This window comes from Medicago truncatula, chromosome 4, assembly GCF_003473485.1.
Source record: "Medicago truncatula cultivar Jemalong A17 chromosome 4, MtrunA17r5.0-ANR, whole genome shotgun sequence".
NCBI lineage: Eukaryota > Viridiplantae > Streptophyta > Magnoliopsida > Fabales > Fabaceae > Medicago > Medicago truncatula.
The window spans coordinates 61,396,875-61,421,270 of record NC_053045.1 but is presented as its reverse complement, the minus strand read 5'-3'; the positions used below and the strand labels follow the sequence as shown (position 1 = coordinate 61,421,270).

The 24,396-nt window shown below is 31.7% G+C and overlaps 1 protein-coding gene across 2 annotated transcripts; it reads left to right on the top strand.

Annotated features, from left to right (window-relative positions):
* The first annotated feature begins 18,921 nt into the window (after window positions 1-18,921).
* On the top strand, window positions 18,922-24,280 carry LOC11423899 (afadin- and alpha-actinin-binding protein). 2 transcript variants are annotated; one of them, XR_003010938.2, is made up of 17 exons: window positions 18,922-19,080; window positions 19,182-19,210; window positions 19,299-19,410; window positions 19,503-19,600; window positions 19,707-19,803; window positions 20,055-20,144; window positions 20,256-20,318; window positions 20,469-20,543; window positions 20,634-20,699; window positions 20,787-20,864; window positions 21,624-21,734; window positions 21,814-21,891; window positions 21,994-22,113; window positions 22,544-22,587; window positions 22,670-22,688; window positions 23,462-23,538; window positions 23,936-24,280. XR_003010938.2 is itself a non-coding variant. In XM_013603069.3 (16 exons), the coding sequence occupies exons 1-16, from the start codon at window positions 19,048-19,050 to the stop codon at window positions 23,948-23,950; spliced, it is 1,128 nt and encodes a 375-aa protein (XP_013458523.1). In that variant the 5' UTR covers window positions 18,922-19,047; the 3' UTR covers window positions 23,951-24,207. The 2 variants fall into 2 exon arrangements, 1 of the variants encoding a protein (XP_013458523.1); XM_013603069.3 differs by lacking the exon at window positions 23,462-23,538 and having other exon boundaries at window positions 23,936-24,207.
* The last annotated feature ends 116 nt before the right edge of the window (window positions 24,281-24,396 follow it).

Below are 24,396 nucleotides of genomic sequence, written 5' to 3'. Positions count from 1 at the left end.
TATAATTGTTTTTTCTTAAAAAAAAATAAAAAACAGTATATTATTGTTTTTTATAAAACTTATTACTCCCTCCGTCCCTAATTATAAGACCCTTTTAAGAATTTTTTTGTCCCTTTTTATAAGACCCCTTTGTTATTTTCAACTACATTAATTATTTCTTTACATACATGCCCCTATTTATTATACATCTTTTTCTTCAATCAACAATAAATAACATGTTGAAAACATAAACTAACCTTCTTTCTTAAAGGATAAAATTGTAAAAACAATAGTGATTACAAACAACTTTAATACAAATATCCACTATCTTAATTCCCGTGATTTTGGCAAAAGGGTCTTATATATAGGGACGGAGGGAGTATATTGTTATTTTATCGGGAAGGACTATTTCTTTTCAGACTGAACCGCAAGCAACGTGAAAATTGTCACACACAAGTTGAAGAGTCGAATTCGAATGTTGATTAGAAATCATAATGTCCGAACTAGTAATTTTGATATTTTGTTAACTAAGTTATCACTTATGGGATAAGTAACGATCAATTATCGATGTTTACCATCATTATTATCTCTTTCAAAAACAAAAACCATCATTATTATAAAAAAACTCTCGATTTATATATAATTTTATAGGTGAATTCTAAGATGAGAGTTCAATTAAGTCTCTCTTCCATGGAACACTTAAAGGTCACCATTAGATTTAATTAATTGTCTATATTTATTGAAAATAAAATGATAATTGTATACCTTTCCACACACAATTCTACACATCTATCTTTCCCATTTGCATTCTTTCCAATTAAGCATAAGATGTTTGTTGAAAATAAAATGGAACCCGTAATGGATAATTAGGAGGGTGTATTGGATTAGAATTTTAAATGATAATTTTTGTTTTTTTTTTTTTTAGGATTTTAAAAGACTTTGGAGGATTTTGATGATTTTAAAAGACTATTAAGGATTTAATTCATAAGATTTTAAAGAATTTGAAATGATTTTATGGATTTCAAGAGATTTCAACAGATATTATGAATTTTAAGAAATAATTGAAAAAAATATCATAACACACTATCTTTCACAAAATCTCAACAAAGACTCTTTTATTTATTTTACTTTATTTTTTACGGGAGAGAGAGAGAGAGAGAGAAAGAGAGAAGGAAGAGAGAGAGAGGGGAGGAGGAAAAGAGAGAGTAAGAGAGAGGGGAGGAGTAGGATCGAGAGATAGTAAAATCTTAAAAGAAAAAACAATCCTAAAAAATCTAAAGTTTTTAATGAAAGACTTTTTCATGCTAAAATTTTATTAGAAAATCTCACAAAATCCATCAAAATCTGATTTATTACACAATCCTTCGAAATTTGAATGATTTTAAATATCACTAGACTTTTTTTAAGTGATTAAAAATCTTGATTGAATACTACAAGACTTTTTTTAAATGACAAATAATCTTTATTGAATAACACAAGATTTTTTTTTTTTAATTGGAAAGAGTCTTGATTGAATCCTGCAAGATTTTTTCATGATAAAAATATTTTTTAAAATTCCTTAGAATCATGATCCAATACACATCCCGTTAGAGTCAATAGAAATTGGCCACGCCATGGGAAAATTGAATGAAAACGATGGTGGCTCTTGTTTTTATTGGGTTTAGTAGCAAAGGTAGAGAAGATGATTCAATTCAATTATAATTGTGCTATTGTTTGTTAATGGTACTTTTTCTTTGTTGTCGGTTGTTAACTAATACTTAATTGTTAGATTTGATGAAAATTTATGGTTATTTATTTGGTCTTGCCCAGAAAACAAAACCATATAGGCTCTTTGGTAAAAATAGCGGATAACTGATAAGTTAGTTGATAGCTTTTAGCTGATAAGCTAACTGAAGTGTTTGGTAAAAATAGCGGTTCAACTAGATGATAAATGTAAAATGACATAAAGGGTATTCTTAATTCATAATAAAAATTATATCATTAATTTAAGTATTTGTAATTTTGTAAACTAATTTTTCTTTAAAAAAAATACTTTAAATTTATTAATTTAATATATCCTATGTATTATAAATTAAATTAAATTTTATTCACTAAAATTTTATCTTATATTTATTATCATTTAAGTGTTTCCACTTTATAAAAAAAATAACATTTACCTCAAAAAAAAAAAAAAAAAAGGTAGCACTAATAAAGTAATACTAATAACAGAGAATAAAGAAAATAACACTTACCTCAAAAAAAAAAGTAACACTAATAGAATAATAGTATTTTGTTTCGTAAAAAAAAAACGAAGGTATATATTTTTTCAAAAAAAAAAAAAAAAAAAAGGCCAGCTGATATATATACAAAAATTGGAATAAAGGGATAGTAGTCTTTATTACGTAGCTTATTATAAAAATTATAATGTATAAAAATACAATTTAAATGAAATAATAAGGGTAAAATTGGAAGAAAAAGTGAGAAGCTATAAGCTATAAGCTCAAACGCTACTTGGGTACCGTTTGGCCAGGCTTTTTTTCGGTCTAAAAGCTACTTTAAAACAAAGTTAAAATAAAGCTCTTTAAGAAAAAGGTTAAAGCTGTTTGGTTTCTTTATTTTTTTTTTAGTTCTAAAGTTATTTTTGAGTTAAAAGCTGTTTGGCAAAATATTGTACAAAACTTTGAATTTATTATTTTTTGGTGGTGTCTGGGGTTCGAACCCGGGACCTTGCATATATTTATGCATTGTCTATAAATAAAAAAACTTTGAATTCATTATGAATTAACATAATAAATAAAAAAATGTCTAAAATATTTTTTGAAGGGAAAAAATGTTTAAAATATAAAAGATATATTTTTACCAATAATATATTTACTCAATGACGTTTATTTTGTGTAACATGAATACAAATTTGTATCATCATATAAACGACTTGTTAAATATTTGAATAGGATAAATAATTTAAGGAGGCTCAAATAATAACATAAATAATATCAAAGTAGTTTGGGAAATTAAAAACAATAATCATTTTTTTTAAAAGACATAAATCATCACAAACTCAAATATTTCTACTCTCCATCAACGCAACTCCTATTTGATTTCTAACTTTATTCATGTAGCCTCCATCTTGCACTCTTCCTGGATTATATGAACTGATTTCTTCATTTATATTACTTTCTTCGTCACGCTCAATCATATATGTAATATGTATATGTGTGTATATATAATGAGAATAATTGGTTTTTTCTTTTCCAATTATACTCTATAACAAATTTTGTTATAAGAATACCATATTTTTAGTGTTGGTCAAAAAGATAAGAATTTATATATATAATATTATATTTGTTACATTGATGGTGTCATTGAAAAATATATGTTTAGTTTTTTTAAGAAGAAAAAGATATGCATAGTTTGTTACAATACAAATGTGTAAATTATATATAAGTATAATTTTTTTAGGCAACTACACTTGTACTTTTAATTAAAATCAAAATTTTATAAAAATAATTATACGCATTACACAACACTAACAAAAATTATACGCATTAGCATAACAAAAAAAAAACAGAAAGAGGAACATAAAGTATTACTCTAAACACTAATGCGTGTGTGTATTTCCGTGGTTGAAGAAAGGGAATAAAAATATTCGGTGTCATTCATTGACAGCGTGAATACAAATATTTGCGTGGTTGTGATGATCAAAAGATATTGAAATTAATATATAAGTGATAAAAAGATAATAAAATTCCTTAAAAAAATAGATAATAAACTTAAATGGAACCTCATTAAAAAATTAAATGGACCAGTTGAAAAAAATAAAAAAAAATAAAATGGAAGAAAAAAGTGTATTGAAAAAATAAAACAAAAGGTTGCCGGCGGGAGTTGAAGAGAGGTGCTTGTGAAATAAATTGGGGAGAAATAGTTTTTTGAAGTAGCATTCAACAACTTTTGGTTAAAGCTCATTCCATTCAATTTTATGCATTCTAAAAAAAATACTTTTTTTCGAAGGTACTTTATTGATATTGTGTTTGGCCTAGCTTCTCCTTAAAAACGTAGAAAAGCTGAAAAAAACCCGAGCCAAACGGTACCTTGGAATAGCTTCTGAAAAATAGCTTATAAGCTCGTGAAATAAGTTATAAGTTCATGGTGAAAAAGTGTTACCAAATAGAACTTTTTTTGTCAAACGAGCTTATAAGCTATAAGCTAAAAGCTAAAAGCTCTTTTTTGAGGTTAACCAAACAGACCCATAGTATGTACCATCGCATTTTCTCAAATTGGAGAAGCTGTATATCTTTTTTTTTTTTTTTTTACTTTCAATTAATCTCAACAGTTGTTTCAATCAAATGGTATTTTCTTTTTGCGCTCCATTAGTAACGGAAAACAAGAATTAGGGGGGTGTATTGGATTGGGATTTTAAGAGATTATTTTGGAAAACAAAATTCTGCAGATTTTAAAAGACTTTGTGTGATTCTATTGATTTTATGAGATTTTAAAAGACTTTAAAATAACTTTTACAATCAGGATTTTGAACACAAGATTTCAATGGATTTATAAGACAGATTTGTTAAGATTTCAATGGATTTGTAAGATTTGAGAGATTTTGAATTTTTTTAATTCACTCTTGTCATTTTAAAGATCTTAAGACAGACTTTAATGGATTTATAAGACAGATTTTAAACACAATAGACTTGATGAAATTTTAATATTTAAGAGGATCACATGGATTCTTAAGAAAAATTCAAAATGACAAGAGTGAATGAAAAAATTACGAACTTAAAATATGGACTTTACTAATAATAATTATAATATTTACAAGTTACTCAAAATAAAAATAAAAAAAATAAATTAATATTACTAATAATAATAACAAAAGGTTGCAAAGTAACGTAAGATATACAAACAACAAAACAAACTGCTAAAAAACAAATAATGAAAAACTTTGTAATATAAACGTGTATAAGAAAAGGGCTTATGAACAAGCATGGTGAACATGGAAGAAGAGTATAATAGTAGCGCTGAAGGCTTATGAATAATACCAAGAAAAAGGTATGAGTGTGGTATGAGACGATAACAAAACAAAAATTATGGGAGTCTCTAAAAGTCTCAAGGATATTTGTGAGATTGTTGAATAAGCATGTTATGTGTATTTTTAGCTAAAAAGTCTCACAAAATCCACTCCATAAAAGAATCCATTAAAATATGTATACTTTTGAATACCAATAGACATTTTATAAGTCAGCCAAAGTCTCATTTGAATACCACCGGATTTCGTTGCCCTGAATAAAAAGTCTTGATTGTCTTGATTGAATACCACAATATTTATTTATATTATATAAAAGTCTTGATTGAATATCACAAGACTTTTTTATTTTAAAAAAGTCTTTTAAAATCCCATGAAATCCCAATTCAATACACATCACTATAGAATCCATCTATTTATAATAGAGTTGTACTTTTCCCACCTTATATCTTTCCTCGCGTGCCCTATTAATAATGTTTTACCAGAACTTTTGTAATTTTAAGCTTTACAATTCATAAAATAAAATAAAAAACAGAAATAAAAAGACACAAAACATAAAAACAACTCATTTATATAAAAATGTGAACAATACATTACAATAATTTTCAAGCTTTTTAAGCTTATTACATAAGATCCTAAATCTATTTCTAATCTTATCTTATTACATAAGCTATATCAGTGGCTCCAGCCATTGGTGGAGAGGAAAGAGGGGGGAGGAAAGAAGACGGCGGGGAAGAAGAAATCAATGTTGCCTGATGGGACATACCAGTAGCTTTGATGTTGGTGGGGAGACATATGGGGCACACTGGCCTCTAGGGAACAAGAGACCATGATGGTCAATATGACACCCAGACAGACAACCTCACACCCAAACTGACCACTTCCCTGTTGACCGATCACATGATCCCTGATGGATTTCCAAAGAGGCCTCTTTCTATGAAAGGCCAACGATGGAAACACATTGTTATAAAAGGAAGAATAGAGGAGGAGAAAGAAGAGGGTGTGAGAAATTGTGAGAAAATGTTCTTCTATTTATAGGGAGGGAGGGTTAAAAAAGTAGGTGGGAAAGCCATTATTACAGTCAAAAAATGTGTAAAAATGCGTTTTTCAACTTGACCACCGCCCAAAACGGTTGAAAATCGTTTTCTTTGTGATGCAGACCACCAGCCAAATTCTTTTGGTGCAGTCTGGAATATGCAATCCGGATTACATATTCCATAAACATATGATACTGGGGTGTAACAAGGGAAACTTGGGACTTTGTGTATGATGAGGGTTGGTTCGGATTTTAAAATCCAGAATTATTCAACATTGGATTCTTTTGTGTGTCCCACATTGCCCGACAATTTTTGTGGTCCACAATGACCAGATAACTCTATAAATAGGGGTCCCTGTTTTCATTACAAGTAAACTACACCAGACAAAAAATCATGGAATATCAACCGTCAACTCAATCACAGAGACACGAGGAAGGTGGTCGAAGTTGAATATCGATGTCCATTGTCCGACTCAACTGGACTCTTCGCTTCAGCCGGATGAAACTCATGAACGTCGACGACGTGAGAACCATGTTATTTGTCTTTGGTCAGCACAGTACAAGAGGACCGATCGAGTTGGACGCTTCGTTGGTTAGATATGCTGAACAAATTCTGAAAAATTTGCACCGGACCAGGAACTAAGAAGAGCTTCGGGCTCTGCTGGAGGGACCAGCGAAGGAAGAAGTTAGTTTAGATGGTCCGTTATAATGTGCTATGTTTTAATTAATCGTGTGTTTTATGTTGTTTTAAATACGCGTTAGTTATGTGTTGTTGAATTAAGTTGTTGCATTATGTTTTGAATAATATATATTATTTAAACTTTCATTATGTTTTAATTTACGTCAAAAATGTTCATTTAATCGATAAAATAAATGAATATATGCAGTCCGGATTGTAAATTCCAGATTCACATAGGGCGTAAGTGTATTCCGAATTTTGTATACCGGAATGCTTCAGCATAGGATCCTTTTGTATGGACCACATTGCACCAAGAGTTTATGTGATCCACAACATCCAAGGACCTCTATAAATACACCCTCTCCGGTTTTCAGCTTCAATACCACCAAAACACACAAACACACCAAAGAAAACCATGCAAATTTTTGTCATTAAGCTGAGGATCTTCCTCACGTTGTCGTAAATAGATGAGTTAACTCTCTATTTGACGGCGTGATGAAGATCTTCTACATGCTGTCAAAAATACAAACAAACACACCAAAGAGACCATGTAAATTTATGTCATTGTACTGAGGATCTTTCTCATGTTGTTTTAAATATATATATATATATATATATAACAACATGATGAAGATCCTCAACATGCTGTCAAAAATATATAGATACTCCTTGATGCCTCCTTGATACATAGATAACTCAAAAATATCAAGAGGTTGCTATGAGTTAGATCGTGCTGTCTGCCAGATGAATATGTTATTTGGCAAGGCAGCATGATCTAACTCAAAGAAATCCTTTTGAAAACACTTTCCCAAAAGATTTATGTTATTATCGTTTTTTTTAACTGTTTATTTGTCTTATGTTGCTTCTATTTATGTTATGTTCTTTTGTTCTATTTTTTCCAAGGCATTCGCAACGAAAACGATCGAAATAAAGGGTCTGGTGTAGTTCAAACTTTACAATCCGGAATAGCTTCAAGGATTCAAGATTATAAAATCCGGAAACTCTCAGAAACATTTTGGTCGGTGACGTTTCACCAAAGGTTAGGCCGATTGGTGGAATTTTAATACGTTTTTTGGACGGTTTTGAATGAAAAACACGTTTTCCTTGACTTCCAAATTACCTATGACTTCTTGTTTTAGGCTATAAAAAGGCTTGGATCTTCAACATTTTCCTTCGTTCTTCTTCACCCTCCTTTCTTACATTTTCTTCAATTCTTTTTAGTTTTTTAGGTAGCTTCTAGGAGTGTTTGTGGTGTCATGGTCATTGTTGACCGCTCATACGACCCCTGCTTATGCGGAAGTCATATAACGGTCAATAGAGACCATTGACATCAAAGAAAGACACAAGATATTCATGTCATATTTGTTCGGATATATGTTCCGGAAACACTAACAATCTGATTCGGAATACGTAATCCGGACCATGGATATTTTTGGAATTTTTACAAAGCGCGCGAGAAGGCAACATGGTGGAAAAAATAATTATCTTTATAATATTATAGAAAATATTATTTGGTTTTTGTTAGAAGTTATTTACTAATCAAACTATTTTCATTTTATATACTATTACAATTTTACGCTAATCTTTTCAAATTTTTGTATAGAAGTTTATTAGAAGTACCTTAAAACAAATCTCAAATGTTTTAATGTTCAAATTTTACGAACAAACTATTTGGAGTATAGTATATAATAACCCTATGGATCATGCTGAGGTATTGGTTAAGCATACCAAAAAAGAAAATTATTATTATAAAAGAAAATTGTTTTTGACTTTTTATAAATTAATTACACAATTTTAATGCATTAACTAATATATAATTTCTTTTTTAATAATGCTCCTGAAGCACCGGTTAACATTTCCCTAAACCTATTCATTATGCATGCTAAATTCGTTCAACATATACTGTACTTAAATATTTGCCCACTTGTCTTGCGCTTCCTTCGGTGTCGTCTTTTTTTACTATTGTTTTGTGTACAGTGGAGTAGCACAGCTTTGAATGAGCCGTTCAATTTCAAAAATACCGGTAGTCGATAGAAATGGGATCGCGTCTGTAACCAACATCTCAACCGACTTGAGAAATAAAGATTGGAGGTGAGATGTTGGATCTTTCCAAATAGTTTTTTTTTTATCCATATTTTATTTTATTTTTTGATCTTTTTAGATTTTAAATCAATAAAGTTGTGTCATTTTAAATATTTAAACATCTTTTCTAGTATTATTTTTGTAAAATATCCATTCAAAGTCAGAGTTTTTTAAAAATATTTTTCAATGAAATTAATCAAAACCAGTTAAAAAAATACAACAATATGTGTATATAATTTTTTGTGCTCATAAAAAAATGGTGTCTTGAATTTTCAGACCTCCTGCCCATGTTTAAGGACACCTTTAAACATGTATGAAACTGTGAATTGTGTCACTTAATGTATGATAAAGAAAGTAATGATGAACGAAATCTCGCGCTTTTCATATGTTTCCATTTAATGTTAAGGTCGACGTTATACAAATATGGAATAATCTGTTATATTTTAAACTAGGTCTTACTTACAATATTCAGATTGTACCAAAAAAACATTATTCAAATAAACGAAATGACAAATAAAATTGTGTTTTTATATAATTTAAAGTAATTTTATTTTTACAATATTTAAAGTAATCTTTTTGGCGGTTATCAATGATGATGATGATAGTATAATTATTGTTTGTTTTTTAAAGAATTCTGCACAATATCCAAATGGTTCCACTCATTTCCAAAGTAAATGTTCATATTGTCCCTACGCATGTTAACATACGTAGCGTGACTTAAGTTGCGCTAGTTATAAGAGAAATGTGATTTAAGTCACGCTACGTGCTGTAATTAGCTATAAAATATCATTTTATTAATATAATTCTTATTACATTTACAATGGGGTAAAACTAAATTTGCGAAAAAATAAAAACCACCAGAAAACCTACCTCCCTGGCGTAAAACTAAAAGAAAACCACAAAAAAACCAACCTCCCTGGGGTAAAACTAAAAGAAAACCACCAGAAAACCTAGCTCCTTGGGGTAAAACTAAATCTGCACATTTAGTTTTATCCAATCTGATTCTTTTTCCAATAAAGCTGCTCGCTACTTATCTTTTCCCTAGCATTCCCACTACTTATAATTCTTTCTCTTTTTACACCAAAATAAAGAAGGAAAAAAGAAGGAAAGGAACAAGATTCATGGGGGGATAGAGTGAGGAGGAGAGTGAGAATGTGAAATGCTGCGAGGAAATGAAGAAGTTTAGAGGTGTATTTATAGGGGGAGATTGTAACATAGGTTATATCTACCACAAATAGGGTCAAAAAACATGTACAAACTTAACAAAAACGTGTAAAAATAATTAAAATGCATTGAACAAAGTCAAAAAAACGTGTGTTCTTGAGCCCATGATTAACACTCGCATGAGTTAACTCACATCCAGAATTAACACTAACGTGATGTTAACTCACGCCCAGGTTAACACTCGCGTGAGTTAACTCACGCCAGTTTGGCCGATGGTCAAGAACACGTTTTTTGGACTTTAGTCGGTTATTCAACACTTTTATTGAGTTTTTTGACTGCATTTAGTGCATATGAAACCTATGCGCTAAATAATTTTCAATTAGGCCTTTATTCTTATTTTTGGTTACATTTAGGCCTTTATTCTAATTTTTTTATTAACTTTATTCTAAATTATTTTATTCTAATTTTTTTATTTACCTTATTCTAATTTTTTTTTACTTTATTCTAATTTTTTTTATTAACTTTAATCTATATTATTTTGTTTACATTAATCTAAATTATTTTGTTTACATTAATCTAAATTATTTTATTTACTATATTCAAATTATTTGATTTACTTTATTCTAATTTATTTATGCACTTAAAATAAATATTGATTCGATATTATTCATTAAATAAATACAAATATAAATAAAAGTAAATGAACTAAATTAATATTTATTCATTAAACACAAAATTAGAATATAAAAGCAAATATAAAATAAAAAGGAATGAATAAAATTGAGGCATATAACAATATCTCATTTTATTAATAATTCATACAGTACAATAATTTATTCAAATTCACTACTTATTTTCTCCCTCTTTAGGGCTAAAAGGTGACCAATCATCTTGGGGTAAAATAGTGAGCAGCCTTCTTGGGGAAAATACATCTTCTACCCTTGGGCTAAATTTAAATTTGTTTTTTTTTACCCCAAAAAGATTCTTTTTACTCACGGTAAAAAGTTTTTGGGGTTTAAAAAAACAAATTTAAACTTATCCCATGGGTCGATCACTTCCCCAAGTCAGCTCCTCACTATTTTACCCCGACGAAGATTGATCACTTTTGCCCCTAAAGAGAATATTGAAAAAGAAAGAAGAGAAATAGAGGGAGAGAGTGAGGAGGGGGAGAAATGATATAGTGTGAGAAATTAGGGAAGTATGAAGGGGTATTTATAGGTGGGAATGGTAGTATAGGTTGTAAACACCATTAATGTGGTCAAAAAAACGTGTGAATTGAATGTTGAAAAAATGATCACAAACCAAAAAACGTTTGTTCTTCAGTTCTGCACCGGCCAACTAGCGTGAGTTAACTCACGCTCAGAACACACTAGCGCAAGTTAAGTCACGCTACGTGACTTAACTTAGGTATAAAATACACTAGCGCATGTTAAGTCACGTAGCGTGACTTAACATAAGTACAAATTACAACTAGCGCATGTTAACATGCGTAGGAGCATTTTGGAATTTTACTTTAGGAATGAGCGAAACCATTTGATAAGAGTAGGGTTGAAAATGTGTTAGATCATGGTCTTCATAAATTTTACACAAAAATAGATTTTATTCCACTGAATGTGGACTTCATAGCCTTCGAATGTTAAACAAGTTTGCATTTGTGATGTTTTTGGGACGTTTTCCTTTGCACGTTAAACAAGTTTGCATTTACTCCGAGACACTATTTAACATCTTCCTTTTATTTTATGGTACAAATTAAAAGAAGTTAAATTTATATAACTAGACAAACTATCGAGTCTTATTATTTCTCGTGGAGGAAAAAAAAGAGTTAAAGTATTAAGCGCCCACTGTGATATGACAATTGGAAGGTGCAGCACCCGGCCACAGGTCACGAGTGCCACATGTGACAAAAGTTAAGTTTGGATTGGTTAGTTGATAAAGAGAAAACGATAATCACCCGGAAAAAAGGAGAAAAAAACTTGATACATACACATATCAAACCATAAAAACGTGGAAGGATATTCCACCTCAACTTTTGTATGATGTATAAACACTACAACCACTCAAAACCAAAAATAAAAATAAAAATTACAACACCGTTTTTATGGGTTGAGAAAAAGTTTTGCTTTTTTCTCTAAACAAAAGCGAAAGAAACCAATAAAAACAACACAACTTGACTTTATATTTATTTATTTATGTTCGATTTCCTCTAGTTTTAATTTAAATAAGTTAATTTAGTTTTTTCAAACAAAAATAAATATGGTCATGTTAACTTATGTCATAATAAGAGGGTATGGTTATCCTTTTTAGAGATCGTGACCACACTCTTCCTTAATGTTTATCTGATTTCCCTTTTATTGATCGATTAAACTCTCCATGCTCGACTATTACCTGACTTGACTTACTCGGGCATGAGCCTATGTATATTATTTAGTATAGGCCAAGTAGATATTTTAGAGACATACCGATGCAAAATGAACTCCACAGGGCACTGAACTTTTTCTCTTCCTCCATTGATCAAAACCTCAAATCTAATATAATTTGTAAAAAAAGCAACAAGAGAAAATCTCTATTCTCTACATATCCAGAAACACACCCACAAGAAGCAGAAGGAAACAAAAATACAACTCACTGTGGTCCGATACTTCATACTTACATCCATATATCTCAACAAAAAATTTATAATAACTCTAAACTTTTTTTCTTCACACTGCTTGATGTGACATTTGAATGAATATTCACTGTGTCATAACACTGTAATTGTTTATATAAAAAATACTATATTAATAAATTTAACATAAATTTATTTGTGGTAAATATTTTTTCATGCATGATATTATCTTCCTTGTAGGGTGGAGAAACAAATTTAATGGCCACACTTCTCAAATCAACGATGAAAATATTTCAAAGTTTTACTCAATTTATTTTGTCTCATAATGATCTCAACAATTTATTTTGTCCAGCAATCATTAACTTCAGTTAGCGATTTCACACGTGTATTAAATCTTCCTGTCTTGGCTGAAACGATCTTGCGAGCTTTCTTCTTCATTCGGTTCACCTTCTGTTGCCTATAAGAATGTAAAGCAAGACGCAAACATCACCGTGATAAATTCTCATGCATCAAACCCTAATTATTAAGTATATACGCCAATTGAAGAAAAATGAAATGTTTTCTATGCAAACAGGTCAATTAGTGCATATAAAACTGTATTATAAAATAGGTAAATTTAACATTTATCAATCAATAAATTTAATTTTCTTAATCCTTTGAAGACTCATGATTTTTATTTTATTTCTCTTGCATAAAAAGCTTCACTTTTAAGTTCGCTTTATGCATGAAAATATGTTGACCCGACCTTATGGGTGAGCCAATCAAACTCAATAGAGCAACCCAACAAGAGAACATGTTCCACCTCTTCCATTCATATCGGCCAAACTCATTTTAAACCTTTGATCTTAAACTATTCTCATTGTCTAGAATTGAATGAAAATTGTCCACGAGAAAATTAGGGGTTATTTTCAAAATTTTAAAAACATCAGTATGCTAATTAACTACGTGAAAAATTGAATTGAAAGGGAACAATAAAATACTACATTAAGTTGAGGTTTTGAAAGTGAACTGGTCAAAGTTCAAAGTAAGGACCAAGGATGTTTATTTTATATATGTTTTGATTGAGCTTGATGTTGTATAAAAAAAAACTAAGTGAAAAGTCCCCTGCTCGCATTTCTTGTTCTTGGACGATGTCAATACTCAATTGAAAAGTCCAGACGTTGATACATACATGTTCAGGGAACCAGCATGACCAATATAATATAAATTTTCAAGCTTAAAATATGTTAACCTTGCTGCTATATATATGTTTTCTTTAGTCAAGTTTTTTCTCTCTTCAGTTTTAAAAACATATTACAATTTGCTGTAATTTAAATTTGATTGATTACATGCTTATGCCTTGTTTCTTTGTTTGAGCATAATTTTTCAGCATTCATCGATTGAATTATCGAAAAGGTCAACTGCAGACTTTTCCCTCCTGTTGAGTAATCGAAAAGGTCAATTACAGACTTTTCCCCGTTGAATCAATATTCACTTGTGATAAAAAACAAATTGTCCAGTTTTTTTTTTCCAGCCAATTATAATTACATAATTAATATTATATGCATCACCATTTGCATCACTCTCAAATTATTATATTACCTTTATTATAATGATAAATACATTATTTTGTAAACAACAAAAAATACATTATTGTTTGGTTCTCTTCATAGTATTTGCCTTCAACAGAGCAATTAATCCTTGATATTCTTCAACAGTGAGGTTAGGTGTCTGCTTCTGTTCAGCAATAACAGACGTAGAGGTATCGGATTTGACAGATGTTGTATCTGTAGCATCAACACAGTTACTAGTAGAACCATTTATGAACTGAAAACCAGGAGAAAACAAAAGAACAATTAGACTCCTTTGCAAGCTTATGAACTGAAATCAAATTGAAACTAAAAGATGGCAAATAGAGCAAATCAGTTAGAATAATTGAGTCAGTAATGTGGACCTCACCAGAAAACTCAACAACAATGTTATTTCCATTTGGTAACCTAACATATTTATGATCGATGGGTCTATACGTAGAAAACATGTCTAATACTAAGGAACAATGATCGGTTGCTCCACTATCTATTATCCAAACCGGCAAATTTCCAATAGCAGAACAATATAATATAGATTGGATACCTTGCTGCAATGAGTTAAAAGCACTAGATGTAGTGCAGGTTAGATTGACACTATGAACGCCTTGGGCACCGCTTGTTACGCCGCTTCTCGACGGCAAGAACTACCACTCCTGATCGCGTTCGATGCGCCGCGAGCATAAGTCTTATTTTAACTGACAAAATACTAAAATTGTTTCCTTAAAAAAATGTCAAAATTGTTAAGCGGATGTCATGACCGGAGAGTTCAAACCACGGTTCCTCCACGTATATCTGAGTTTTCAACAACTATCCTTATTTTATCTATTTAAAAAAATACATCACTGTTTGTTACATATAATTTGGTATATTTTCTATCTTATGGGCATAATAGTTTATAAATGCAAATGAACTAATAATGGTTAAAAGTTTTTGTAAAAAGAAACTTATAATGATTGAAAGTCAATAACAAGAGTTCACATGAAGAGGAAGAAGAAATCAATAGCAAGAATCAGGTTTTTCTTTTGATTTTTCTTGTTTAATGTTCATCAAATATTCAAATATCTCCATACTAACATCAGCCTATATATACGTCAACAAAATTATAATCTTCTATATATAATGGAGACCACTAACTTATAACTTAAGAAGCGTAGATTAACAGCCTTCTTTTCTATTTAGACTATATGATACTAGAGTTGAGTACTTTAATGTTACCACCAATACCAACTGCTCTTGCAAATTTTTGTCTTGAAATCGTATCAAAAGTGTTTGCCGATAGATTATCAACTATTGTCCCCAAGCTTATTTCTAATGAGCAGAGAGGCCTTATTCCACACTGCATTTATCTTGCTTTTGAAGCTATTGTTTCAACAAAAAAGAAGAAGCTATTAATAAGTCTGGCAATAAGTTCTGCGGTGGCAATGTTGATTTAAAATTTGAGGAAATGTTAAATAGTGCTCCCAGGGCACTCGTTAAGGACTTTAAATAGTAACTTTTTATAAAAGTTTGTGTAATCACTGCATTGGAAATTGAAAACTTTTAAATTTTTAAAGAATAATTACTTAATTTAGCATGCTTAAAGAGTGTCCTGGGGGCACTCGTTAACAACCTTGCATATTTTATACATTGCCCCTACCAACTCAGCTAAGCTCACGAGGACATGATAATTTCCTTTTAAATATTCTCAATCTTTTTGGTTTTTAACTTTTTATCCTAAATTCATTCATTGGACAATTTTAAATTCTATTAAATTATCATTCGTTGTCAATGGAGATCCATTTGGATTTCTCTCTTGTAGGAGAGGAGTTTGGCAAGATGATTCCATTTCCCCTTTGTTGGTTTGCTTAACTGAAGAAGCTTTAAATAGGGCTATCAATCGCGGGCAGCACTTGGGTGAAATTGTGGTTGGTGACATTGTGATATTGGCCAACCATAACATCACAAGTGGCTTTTCTTCTTTCTCTTTCCTAAGGTCTTTTTGTTTGTTATACACATGTGACATTGTGGTTGGTCAATGTCACCAACCACAATGTCACCTAAGTATTTTCCATCAATCGCTGGTAGTTGATAAGAAAGTAATACCTACATCTGGTCCTAGATTTTATGCTACTCCTACTCATGCATTAAGAAAATAAAATGCTTAACTAGTGATTTTGTCCAAGTTGTAACACCCAAATAGTGAAATGAAATATTTATTCTTTTATACTCCGTTTCATTCTATTTCATTTTATTTTGTTATGCTCTGTTATATTCCATCAATCCAACAAGAATCTAAGAGTTTATTTGATATGCGATTTTTTTAATGACAAACAAATGTTGGTATATAGTTGTAATGTTATTTTCTCTTTTGTCGGAATTTGAACTCTGAAAAGTGAACCCCCCTCCCTTCCCCTCCTAAACCCTCCATCCAAACACACCCTTAATTTCTTAACACTTTTAATCTCATAGTTCAACCAAAATAGTTTAACAACCAAGCTAGCTATTCACCCCCTCTAATTTGATATGTCAATTTTCTAGATCAATCATGTGAATTTTTTTAAGCCTTTCTTGGCACCAGAAAGCATACATGCTTTCGAATGGGTTCTTCTAGACCAAATTACTCCTCCTGCAAATTCTCCAAAAGTATACTCCTCGATGTGTTTTTTAAACAGAAAAAAAATAATATAAATGGGGGGGTTTTAAGAACATTGGAGGTGAGAAAACAAGCTCTCTCACTTAATTTCTTCCCCAACCCAATGGTTAGAACCAATGCCCAAAGCCTAAAATTGAGAATGGATTTAAGCTCTTTCCCTTGCATTTTTCGCTCGCGTCCTGCAGCCATGACGAAAATATTTTACATTAGTTAATTAATGCAAGTGTAAAAAAAACGTGATTTAGTTTTTACACATACGTGACTTAAGTCACGCTGCGTGAGTTAACCCACGCCGAAATTAACACATGCGTGAGTCAACTCACGCAATATTTGTTTTTGCATGATTTTAATGTATTTCGTTTACTATGGTGTTTGCCCTTAAATGCATTCATGGAGGATTTAATTTTATCTACAATCAGTGTAGAACTTTAAGATATTAAACATTCTTCTGACAATATTTCAGTTGATTAATTGCTGAAATTACAAAAATACATACATGATGTTGTCCCCCGCTAATGATCAGCTTTTGTTGTGGTAAGCTCATAATTTTTCATGCAAAATTGATTTTTAATTAATTTTCTCTTATCGAGCTTTCATTGAAAACATGGTTTTGTTTGCTTCGTTGTGAGATATCTAGTGTCACCAAGGAATATGCAAAAATAAAGTTACGCATCTGTAAAAACTAAGTCACGTTATTTTTACACTTGCGTTAATTAACTAACGCAGGAGTATTTTCGTCATAGCTGCAGGACGCGAACGAAAAGTATAGGAAAAGAGCAGAAATCTTTAAAATGGAGCATACCATCAAATAATTCATTGTCTATGCAAGTTACTCTCAAATTAATTAACAACTCCAATGATTCAAACTAATTCATATTTTTGTTCAAAAGTTTGTCAACAATGTTTTTTCTTGTTTTTGCTAAATTATCTTTTTGGTCCTCTAACTATTTAATTGGTATCAGATTGATCCTCTAACTAAAAATTGATTTATTTCGGTCCTCTAAGTTTCTCACCGTTACTACATTTAGTCATTTCTGTTAGTTTTATTCAAATACACGTTAGAGTTTGTGTTATGTGAGTCCTCTAACTTTATTTATTAGTATCATTTTGGTCTTATGCCTTGTTAAGGTATTATGATTAAACAATGAGTGATATTATTGGTAATTATTATGGTTCATATGTATGTGTGAAACAGGAGGTCAGGTACCCACATAACACAAACCCTAACGTTTATTTGAATAAAACTAACAGAAATGACTAAATGTAGTAACAGTGAGAAACTTAGAGGACCGAAATTAATTAATTTTTAGTTAGAGGACCAAAAAAGTAATTAAGCCTTTTTTTTTTTCCGTTCATGAGATGAAAGACCTAAATTTTTAACAAAGACAACAACTGTACTTGCAGAAAGTATGATCTATCAAACTAGGGTTGATAATGTTTAGGTCATCCCTTAAGAATGCTCTCAAGGGGGTATTTATAGTGTAATTAGGCTCGTTTATCTACTAACTTAGGCAGGAAGTCAGTTGGGCTTAGATAAGCACTCGACGCTTTTAGTTGCTTCTATAAGGCCTCAAAGGCGGTGCCCGCGTATAGGTTCACCTAAGGTCTTCTTGGCCCTTATGAAGGGCGTTATGCCCTTATCCGGGCTTTCCCGGTCCAATAACTATTTAAAAATATTAACAAAGTAGATGACTAATTTAAAATGACTTATTAAAAAAAAAAATCTATTTTAACCCTAAAATGAAAAGCTATTAGGATTAGCTTTTCTCGAAATCTATGTTTTTCAAAAACAATGAGGTAACCAATGTACAAGGTAAAACTCATTTTTTAAAAAATAAATTTTTATGGGTAGTAGACAAACAAAAATAACTTCAATTTTTTTATTTTAAAATTTTTAAAAATTAATCTCTAAATTCTTTTAGCATAAAATCTATTTTATTTTTTAAGTCGAAACAAAAGCACCCTTCTGGTCACGCATGGTAGCACATGGACCTTCTTCATGGCGCCATAATTCCCAACCAAAACACAACCCCCAAATCCCAATTCCCAAACAACTCAAAATTCTCCACGTGGTAAATCATTAAACCAAAACCAGTTGTAAGCTTCCTATTGGTGAGTACATAAACAAATATCCAGATCCGAATGCAGAGTATTATTATCCACCCGCCCAACAAAAACAAATAAACACCGATTTCATTTATTTTCATCATTCAAATTCAGACACCGCTTAAAGCATTAGCATTAGATAGATCTAAAACAAAGAAAAAGAAGAAGAAGAAGAAACTCTTTTATCAAAGACAACAATGCCTTCCACTGAAGGAGACTTAGATCTTAGGGTAAAACTCAATTAAATTACTATTCCCTTTTCTTCTTCTTTAATTTCTTTCCCTAACTGTCTCATTTTTTCTTACACTCTTTTAATTGATTTTTTTTGCAGCCATCTTCTCATTCTGCTTTCACAACCGGGTCAGTTGAAAACCCTATCATCTTCAATTCTCTCTTTCTTAGGGTTTTCGTTTTTGCAACGACTAACGACATTGTCGTTTTGTTTCAGAGAATACACATTCGCCGATGTAAACAATTTGGAACATTGTGCTAAGTATCTGAACCAATCACTCGTTACATTTGGTTTTCCCGCTTCACTCGATCTATTCTCAAACGATCCCGTAAGAATTTTGATCTTCGATTTTGTTTCGATTATTACATTTTTTTTTTGTTCTTGTTTTTGAAAATGGTGATGTTTTTGAAAATGTGGTAGGTTTCTATAGCGAGGACGTGCAATTGCATATACTTCTTGCTTCAGCAGAGACAGCGTGATGTCGAATTTAGAGAGTCTGCCAATGAACAAAGACAACGGTAATTGGTTCAATTTTGATATCATTAGGTTAATGTTTGTGTTTGTTTGTGTGTGGTTTTGATTTATCTAGTCTAACTGTAAGTGTTTTGATTTTTGATATTATAGATTGTTGTCGGATATATCGAGATATGAGGCTAAAGTTGAGAGACTTGATGGACAATTACAAGCTAAAGATAGAGAGATAGCGACGATAACTAGAACGGTGAGGCAATGATTTTAAATTATGGTTTCGGTAAAATGTCAAGCATTGAATTGAATGATTGAAAGTGTATCTATAATGTGAGCATTGAATGATTTCCTTATTTACAAAATAATGCCAGTAGATCTGTTTGTTTTTTGCTCTTTAGCGGTGGGATTTTTGTTTTGGGTACAATCAGTGGTGGATTTTTGTTTTGGGTACAATCTAGTGGTGGAATTTATTTTCTGTGTTAAGTGTTAACTCTTCTTGTCTAGGAAGCTAAAAATACTGCAGCTCTCAAGGCTCAAATTGAGAAGCTGCAAAAAGAGAGGGATGAATTTCAGAGGATGGTTATTGGCAATCAGGTTAGAAGCTGTATTTACTTTGATTTTTTTCGTGTCTTGTTCTGCAACTCCTACTTTAAAATGGACAAGCTCTGACTATTTATCTATCTTACTATGTGATCGGTGCTAAAGCAAGTTAGGACTCAACAAATACATGAGATGAAGAAGAAGGAAAAGGAATACATTAAGTTGCAGGTAGGATATCTTTGACTTTTGTTGTTTAATGTGAATGGTATTTTGGTGATTCGTTCTGCTATATGGTAGGGATTTTACCATTGAATTATTTCATGAACTCGCAAGTTATTAGATTTAGAAATATGAAAGGCTGGTACATTTTACTTGCAGGAGAGACTAAACCAAGTGTTGATGGAGAAGAAGAAAGAATCTAGGTCGGGCATGGAGATAATGAATTTGCTTCAGGTTTCAACCATCCATATAGTTTTGAATGTTGCTTGTAACTTTTAAGACTGAATTTTGTGATAATTTGGTATTTATGATGTGCATAAACAGAAGGAAGGGAGGCAACGTGGAACATGGAATGGGAAGAAAACTGACAATGATTTTTATAAAAAGATTGTATGCAAGCTTTCACCCTATCATTACAAACTTTATATTCTGGACACATTTTCATCTTTCACAATTTATTTATTATAATAATGAAAGGTGGACGCTTATGAGGTGAAAAATCAAGAACTGATAGCAGAAAATGCTGATTTAAGGGCATTATTGAGATCAATGCAGGTAGGTTCTTGATTAGTAAGTTATTTGTTGAAATTTCTACTTGCAGACTTATAAGAATGCAACCTATGTGTTTCTTTTGCCCATGTTTCATTGATTCTCCTTGATGTGATTTGGATTTTCCAGCAACTTTTGTTTTTTTAACATCCGGTCAATGTATTTTGATTTCTTAACGTGTTCACTCATTAAGAGGTCTCCGGGTATTTGTGCACGCACACACACACACACAAAAACACGAGTTCGCCACTTTCATTCCGTTCTCATTTCATTCCTAAAATTTTTATGCTTTGGGGCTGATTTAGATATGAAAGCATTAGAGAGAAACTTGGAGGAAAAACCTTATGAATGGTGGTTGTTTAGGTTTTGGTGGTTGCAAATCTCATCGGAGGAAAAATTTAAGCATTAGAGAGAAATTTTAGGTTTTGGTGGTTGTTGCTGACTGGGTTTCAGACATAAAGACAACAATATAAATTCTTTAATGCATTTGGGGAGCTAAATGGATGCAAATTCCAATTGGATGGAGATTGGAGGGCAGTAATAACTAAATGGAACCGGGAAAAAAGGAAAACGTGAACTCTAATAAATTTGGTCTGGTGACTTTCAGCATGTTTCTTCTTTTGTTTTTCATCCATCTTGTCATTTTTATTTTGCGTAGGATTTGTTCTTCCTTCCTTGTAAAGGCCATTGTTCTATAATGCCCATCCCCCTCTAAAGCAGGGTACTCAACCTAGATTATGAGATTTGTTAGTGTATTGATTACAGGTTGATATGCGTGATTTCTTAAATGCTCCTAATGGACTACCAAATCAATCTCCCACTACTAACGAAAGATCTGAAAGTAATCCTTCACATTCTCCGCTGGTTGGAAGAACGGTGTGGAAATTTACTACTTTATTGTCCTTTCTTCGCATTGTCAAACTCCCCATGAAATTTATGAGTTTGTTACTTGCAGGACGTATTTGATCTTCCTTTTCACATGGCAAGAGATCAAATTGAAGAGAGTCTAAGAGCGAAGATGGCTTCTATAAAGGTTATTATTATTAGTATCACCTTTTGGTTTCCTTCGTCAAGTACTTGCATATATGAATTGTTTGTGTTTTGTTGTTAACGGCTTGAAAGTTGAAATATGAAGGAGCGCATGGTCCAACTGCAAGATGCTCAGAAAGAGGCCGAAGTCACTTCGGAAGCTACCGAGAGAGAACTTGAGCTTGAAGCTCAACTTGTTGAAGCAAGGAGCATTATACAAGAGCAGGTAATGTTTTTTGCTCTCGCAATTGCAACAAGTTAGGTCCAAGGCATTTAGAAACCTGTTTTACTATGATTCCAAATAACAAAAGCTGATACTTTTCATTTTGAAATGCTCTTCGTCTTATGTTTTATGGTGTTTGGCCTAGGCAAATTAGTTCTTTATGATGACAGCATAAAATAAACTGCTATTAAATTGGTGTTTCTTTTAAGATTGATATATGCTTACAACTTATAAGTCCATGTCTTTAGGTGGTTGCAGCCCTAAACATGTATCTTATTTTCAATCAGCACTCTCCTTTAACAAACCCACGACTTTTTTCTTCTTTCTTTTGCCATCGAATTGCCTGACAGTACTTTGCTTAGTGCTGGATCATGCTAATTTGGCAATGCATTTCAAATTTACGAGAGTAATGTGATAATATGTTGTATTGCAGGCTTCTATAATGTCTAAACATCTTGCAAAGTCTGACAGGCCAAGGTATTCTTAGTGTTTTCTATTTGTTATAAATTGTCTAATATGTACTGCTGCAGTAAATTGATTTACTCTTTGAATTTTACAGGGAATCGGCTCCGGCTGAGGTATGTATTTATGTATATGTTTGTCTGTTTCATGTTTTGGGTTAGGATTCTGTTGTGTCAATTTATAATCAACCTAATTTTATACAACTGAGAGTTTGAAGGTTTTTATAGTGTGAATTTTGTGGTGGTTGGTGGAAAAGTATCTTTGCTGATTTACTTTCAGCAAGGTGTATTTTATTTTGTAATGACTAGGGCCTCAAACAAAATCGTTGCATGGCTAATCCTATCTATGGGTCTGGGTTTCTTAAATTTCTTAGTGAGATAGTTTATGCACGTTTTCACATCAGATGAAACATCTAATATATTATGTCTTTTTTCTTTCGATTACGCGCATGCAAATGGTTGGTTAGGATTTGTTTTGGGGGTCTTACTCCTGGATAAATTTTCCTTTATGTTTATCGAGGTTATATGAGTAGCCATTTTTGTTTGTAAGAGTGCAACTTTCAAAAGAAGATTTTTTGTTAATAAGTTGATACAATTTAATTAACATGGTAGGACAAGATGTGTACCTAACATTTTAATGTTTTGTAATTTTTGTAAGTATGTTCAAAATGTATTGATCTGATTAAAATCCCCTGGCTTTCCTATTTTGGGAACAACTCATTTTGTATCTTTTCAGATGTCCAGTTTTAAAGATACAACTGGTTTGTAATAGGAATTAGAGCTTTAAAGAACAATAGAAATGGGTTGTTGTCGAACTTATTCCTCTGCTGGCAGCAGAAGGGGATCAACTATTAATGTTGACATGGTTCGTGTCTCTGTGGTGTTGATAGGGGTAGTGCTAGACTGGGAGCACATGTTGGTGTAGAAACGGTGTTGATGATGGCATTTAGCATCAACCTTTTGTGAGGTCATTGTTGTTGATTCTTCTGTTTGCACAATACTTTCATTTCATTCACTTTACTTGAAATGTTGTTTATTGAAGTATGATTATGGGATCAGTGTCAATGACAGAAGGCCAAAAATCCGCCATATAAAAATGCCATTGTGGCCTATGGCGCCGCCATGGTGGACATCCCTTTGAAAATTGTCGTGGCGGTTGTAAAAAAAAACTGCCACGCTATTTCTGCCATGGCCGGCATTTAACAACACTATATGATCATGCTGGTAGTAATTGGAAGCCTGTAATATCAAATATGGTAAAATTGTTGTTACCACTTTACATTTAGCAGTAGATTTGTTATTAATTGCATCCCAATTGGTCACCTGATGCCTGTGTTGTGATATTGTTCTTTTCTGATTTACAGGGAGTATGCAACTAACATGGCTGAGCGTACTCAGGTTTCATGCTTGTCATTATTAATTAAGTTTAACTATATTGGCTCGTAGTGGAGCATGCTTGCTTTTAGCCCGTGTAACTAATCTTGCTTGTCAATTCTTCACTGCCCCCCTTAGTTCTTATGTAAAAGGCCATGGTATGGTCGAATGTCGTTGTTGTTAGTAATAATATAGTGATATTGTAATCTTGGAGGTGCTTCTAGAGAAAAAAAGTTAGTAATGTCTCGATGGTTCACTCAAACTTGCATGGCATTTAAAATTGGTAGCTAGGAAGATTTTGAGTTAGTAGTAATTATAAAGTATGATTCATTACAGTTTTACAATCTCTCACTCACAGCATCTTCACTTTGTTTCCCTTCCTAAGAATTTCCACTAAATTAGTCAAATAAACACGAGTAAATATCAAAATGGCAATGTGTCATACATTTTT

Excerpts from the sequence above, each read along its gene's own strand:
- LOC11423899 (XM_013603069.3), top strand. The coding sequence starts at position 19,048 with ATGCCTTCCACTGAAGGAGACTTAGATCTTAGG. Across the intron at positions 19,081-19,181 it reads AAGGAGACTTAGATCTTAGG|CCATCTTCTCATTCTGCTTT; the intron begins GTAAAACTCAAT and ends TTTTTTTTGCAG. Across the intron at positions 19,804-20,054 it reads TAGCGACGATAACTAGAACG|GAAGCTAAAAATACTGCAGC; the intron begins GTGAGGCAATGA and ends CTTCTTGTCTAG.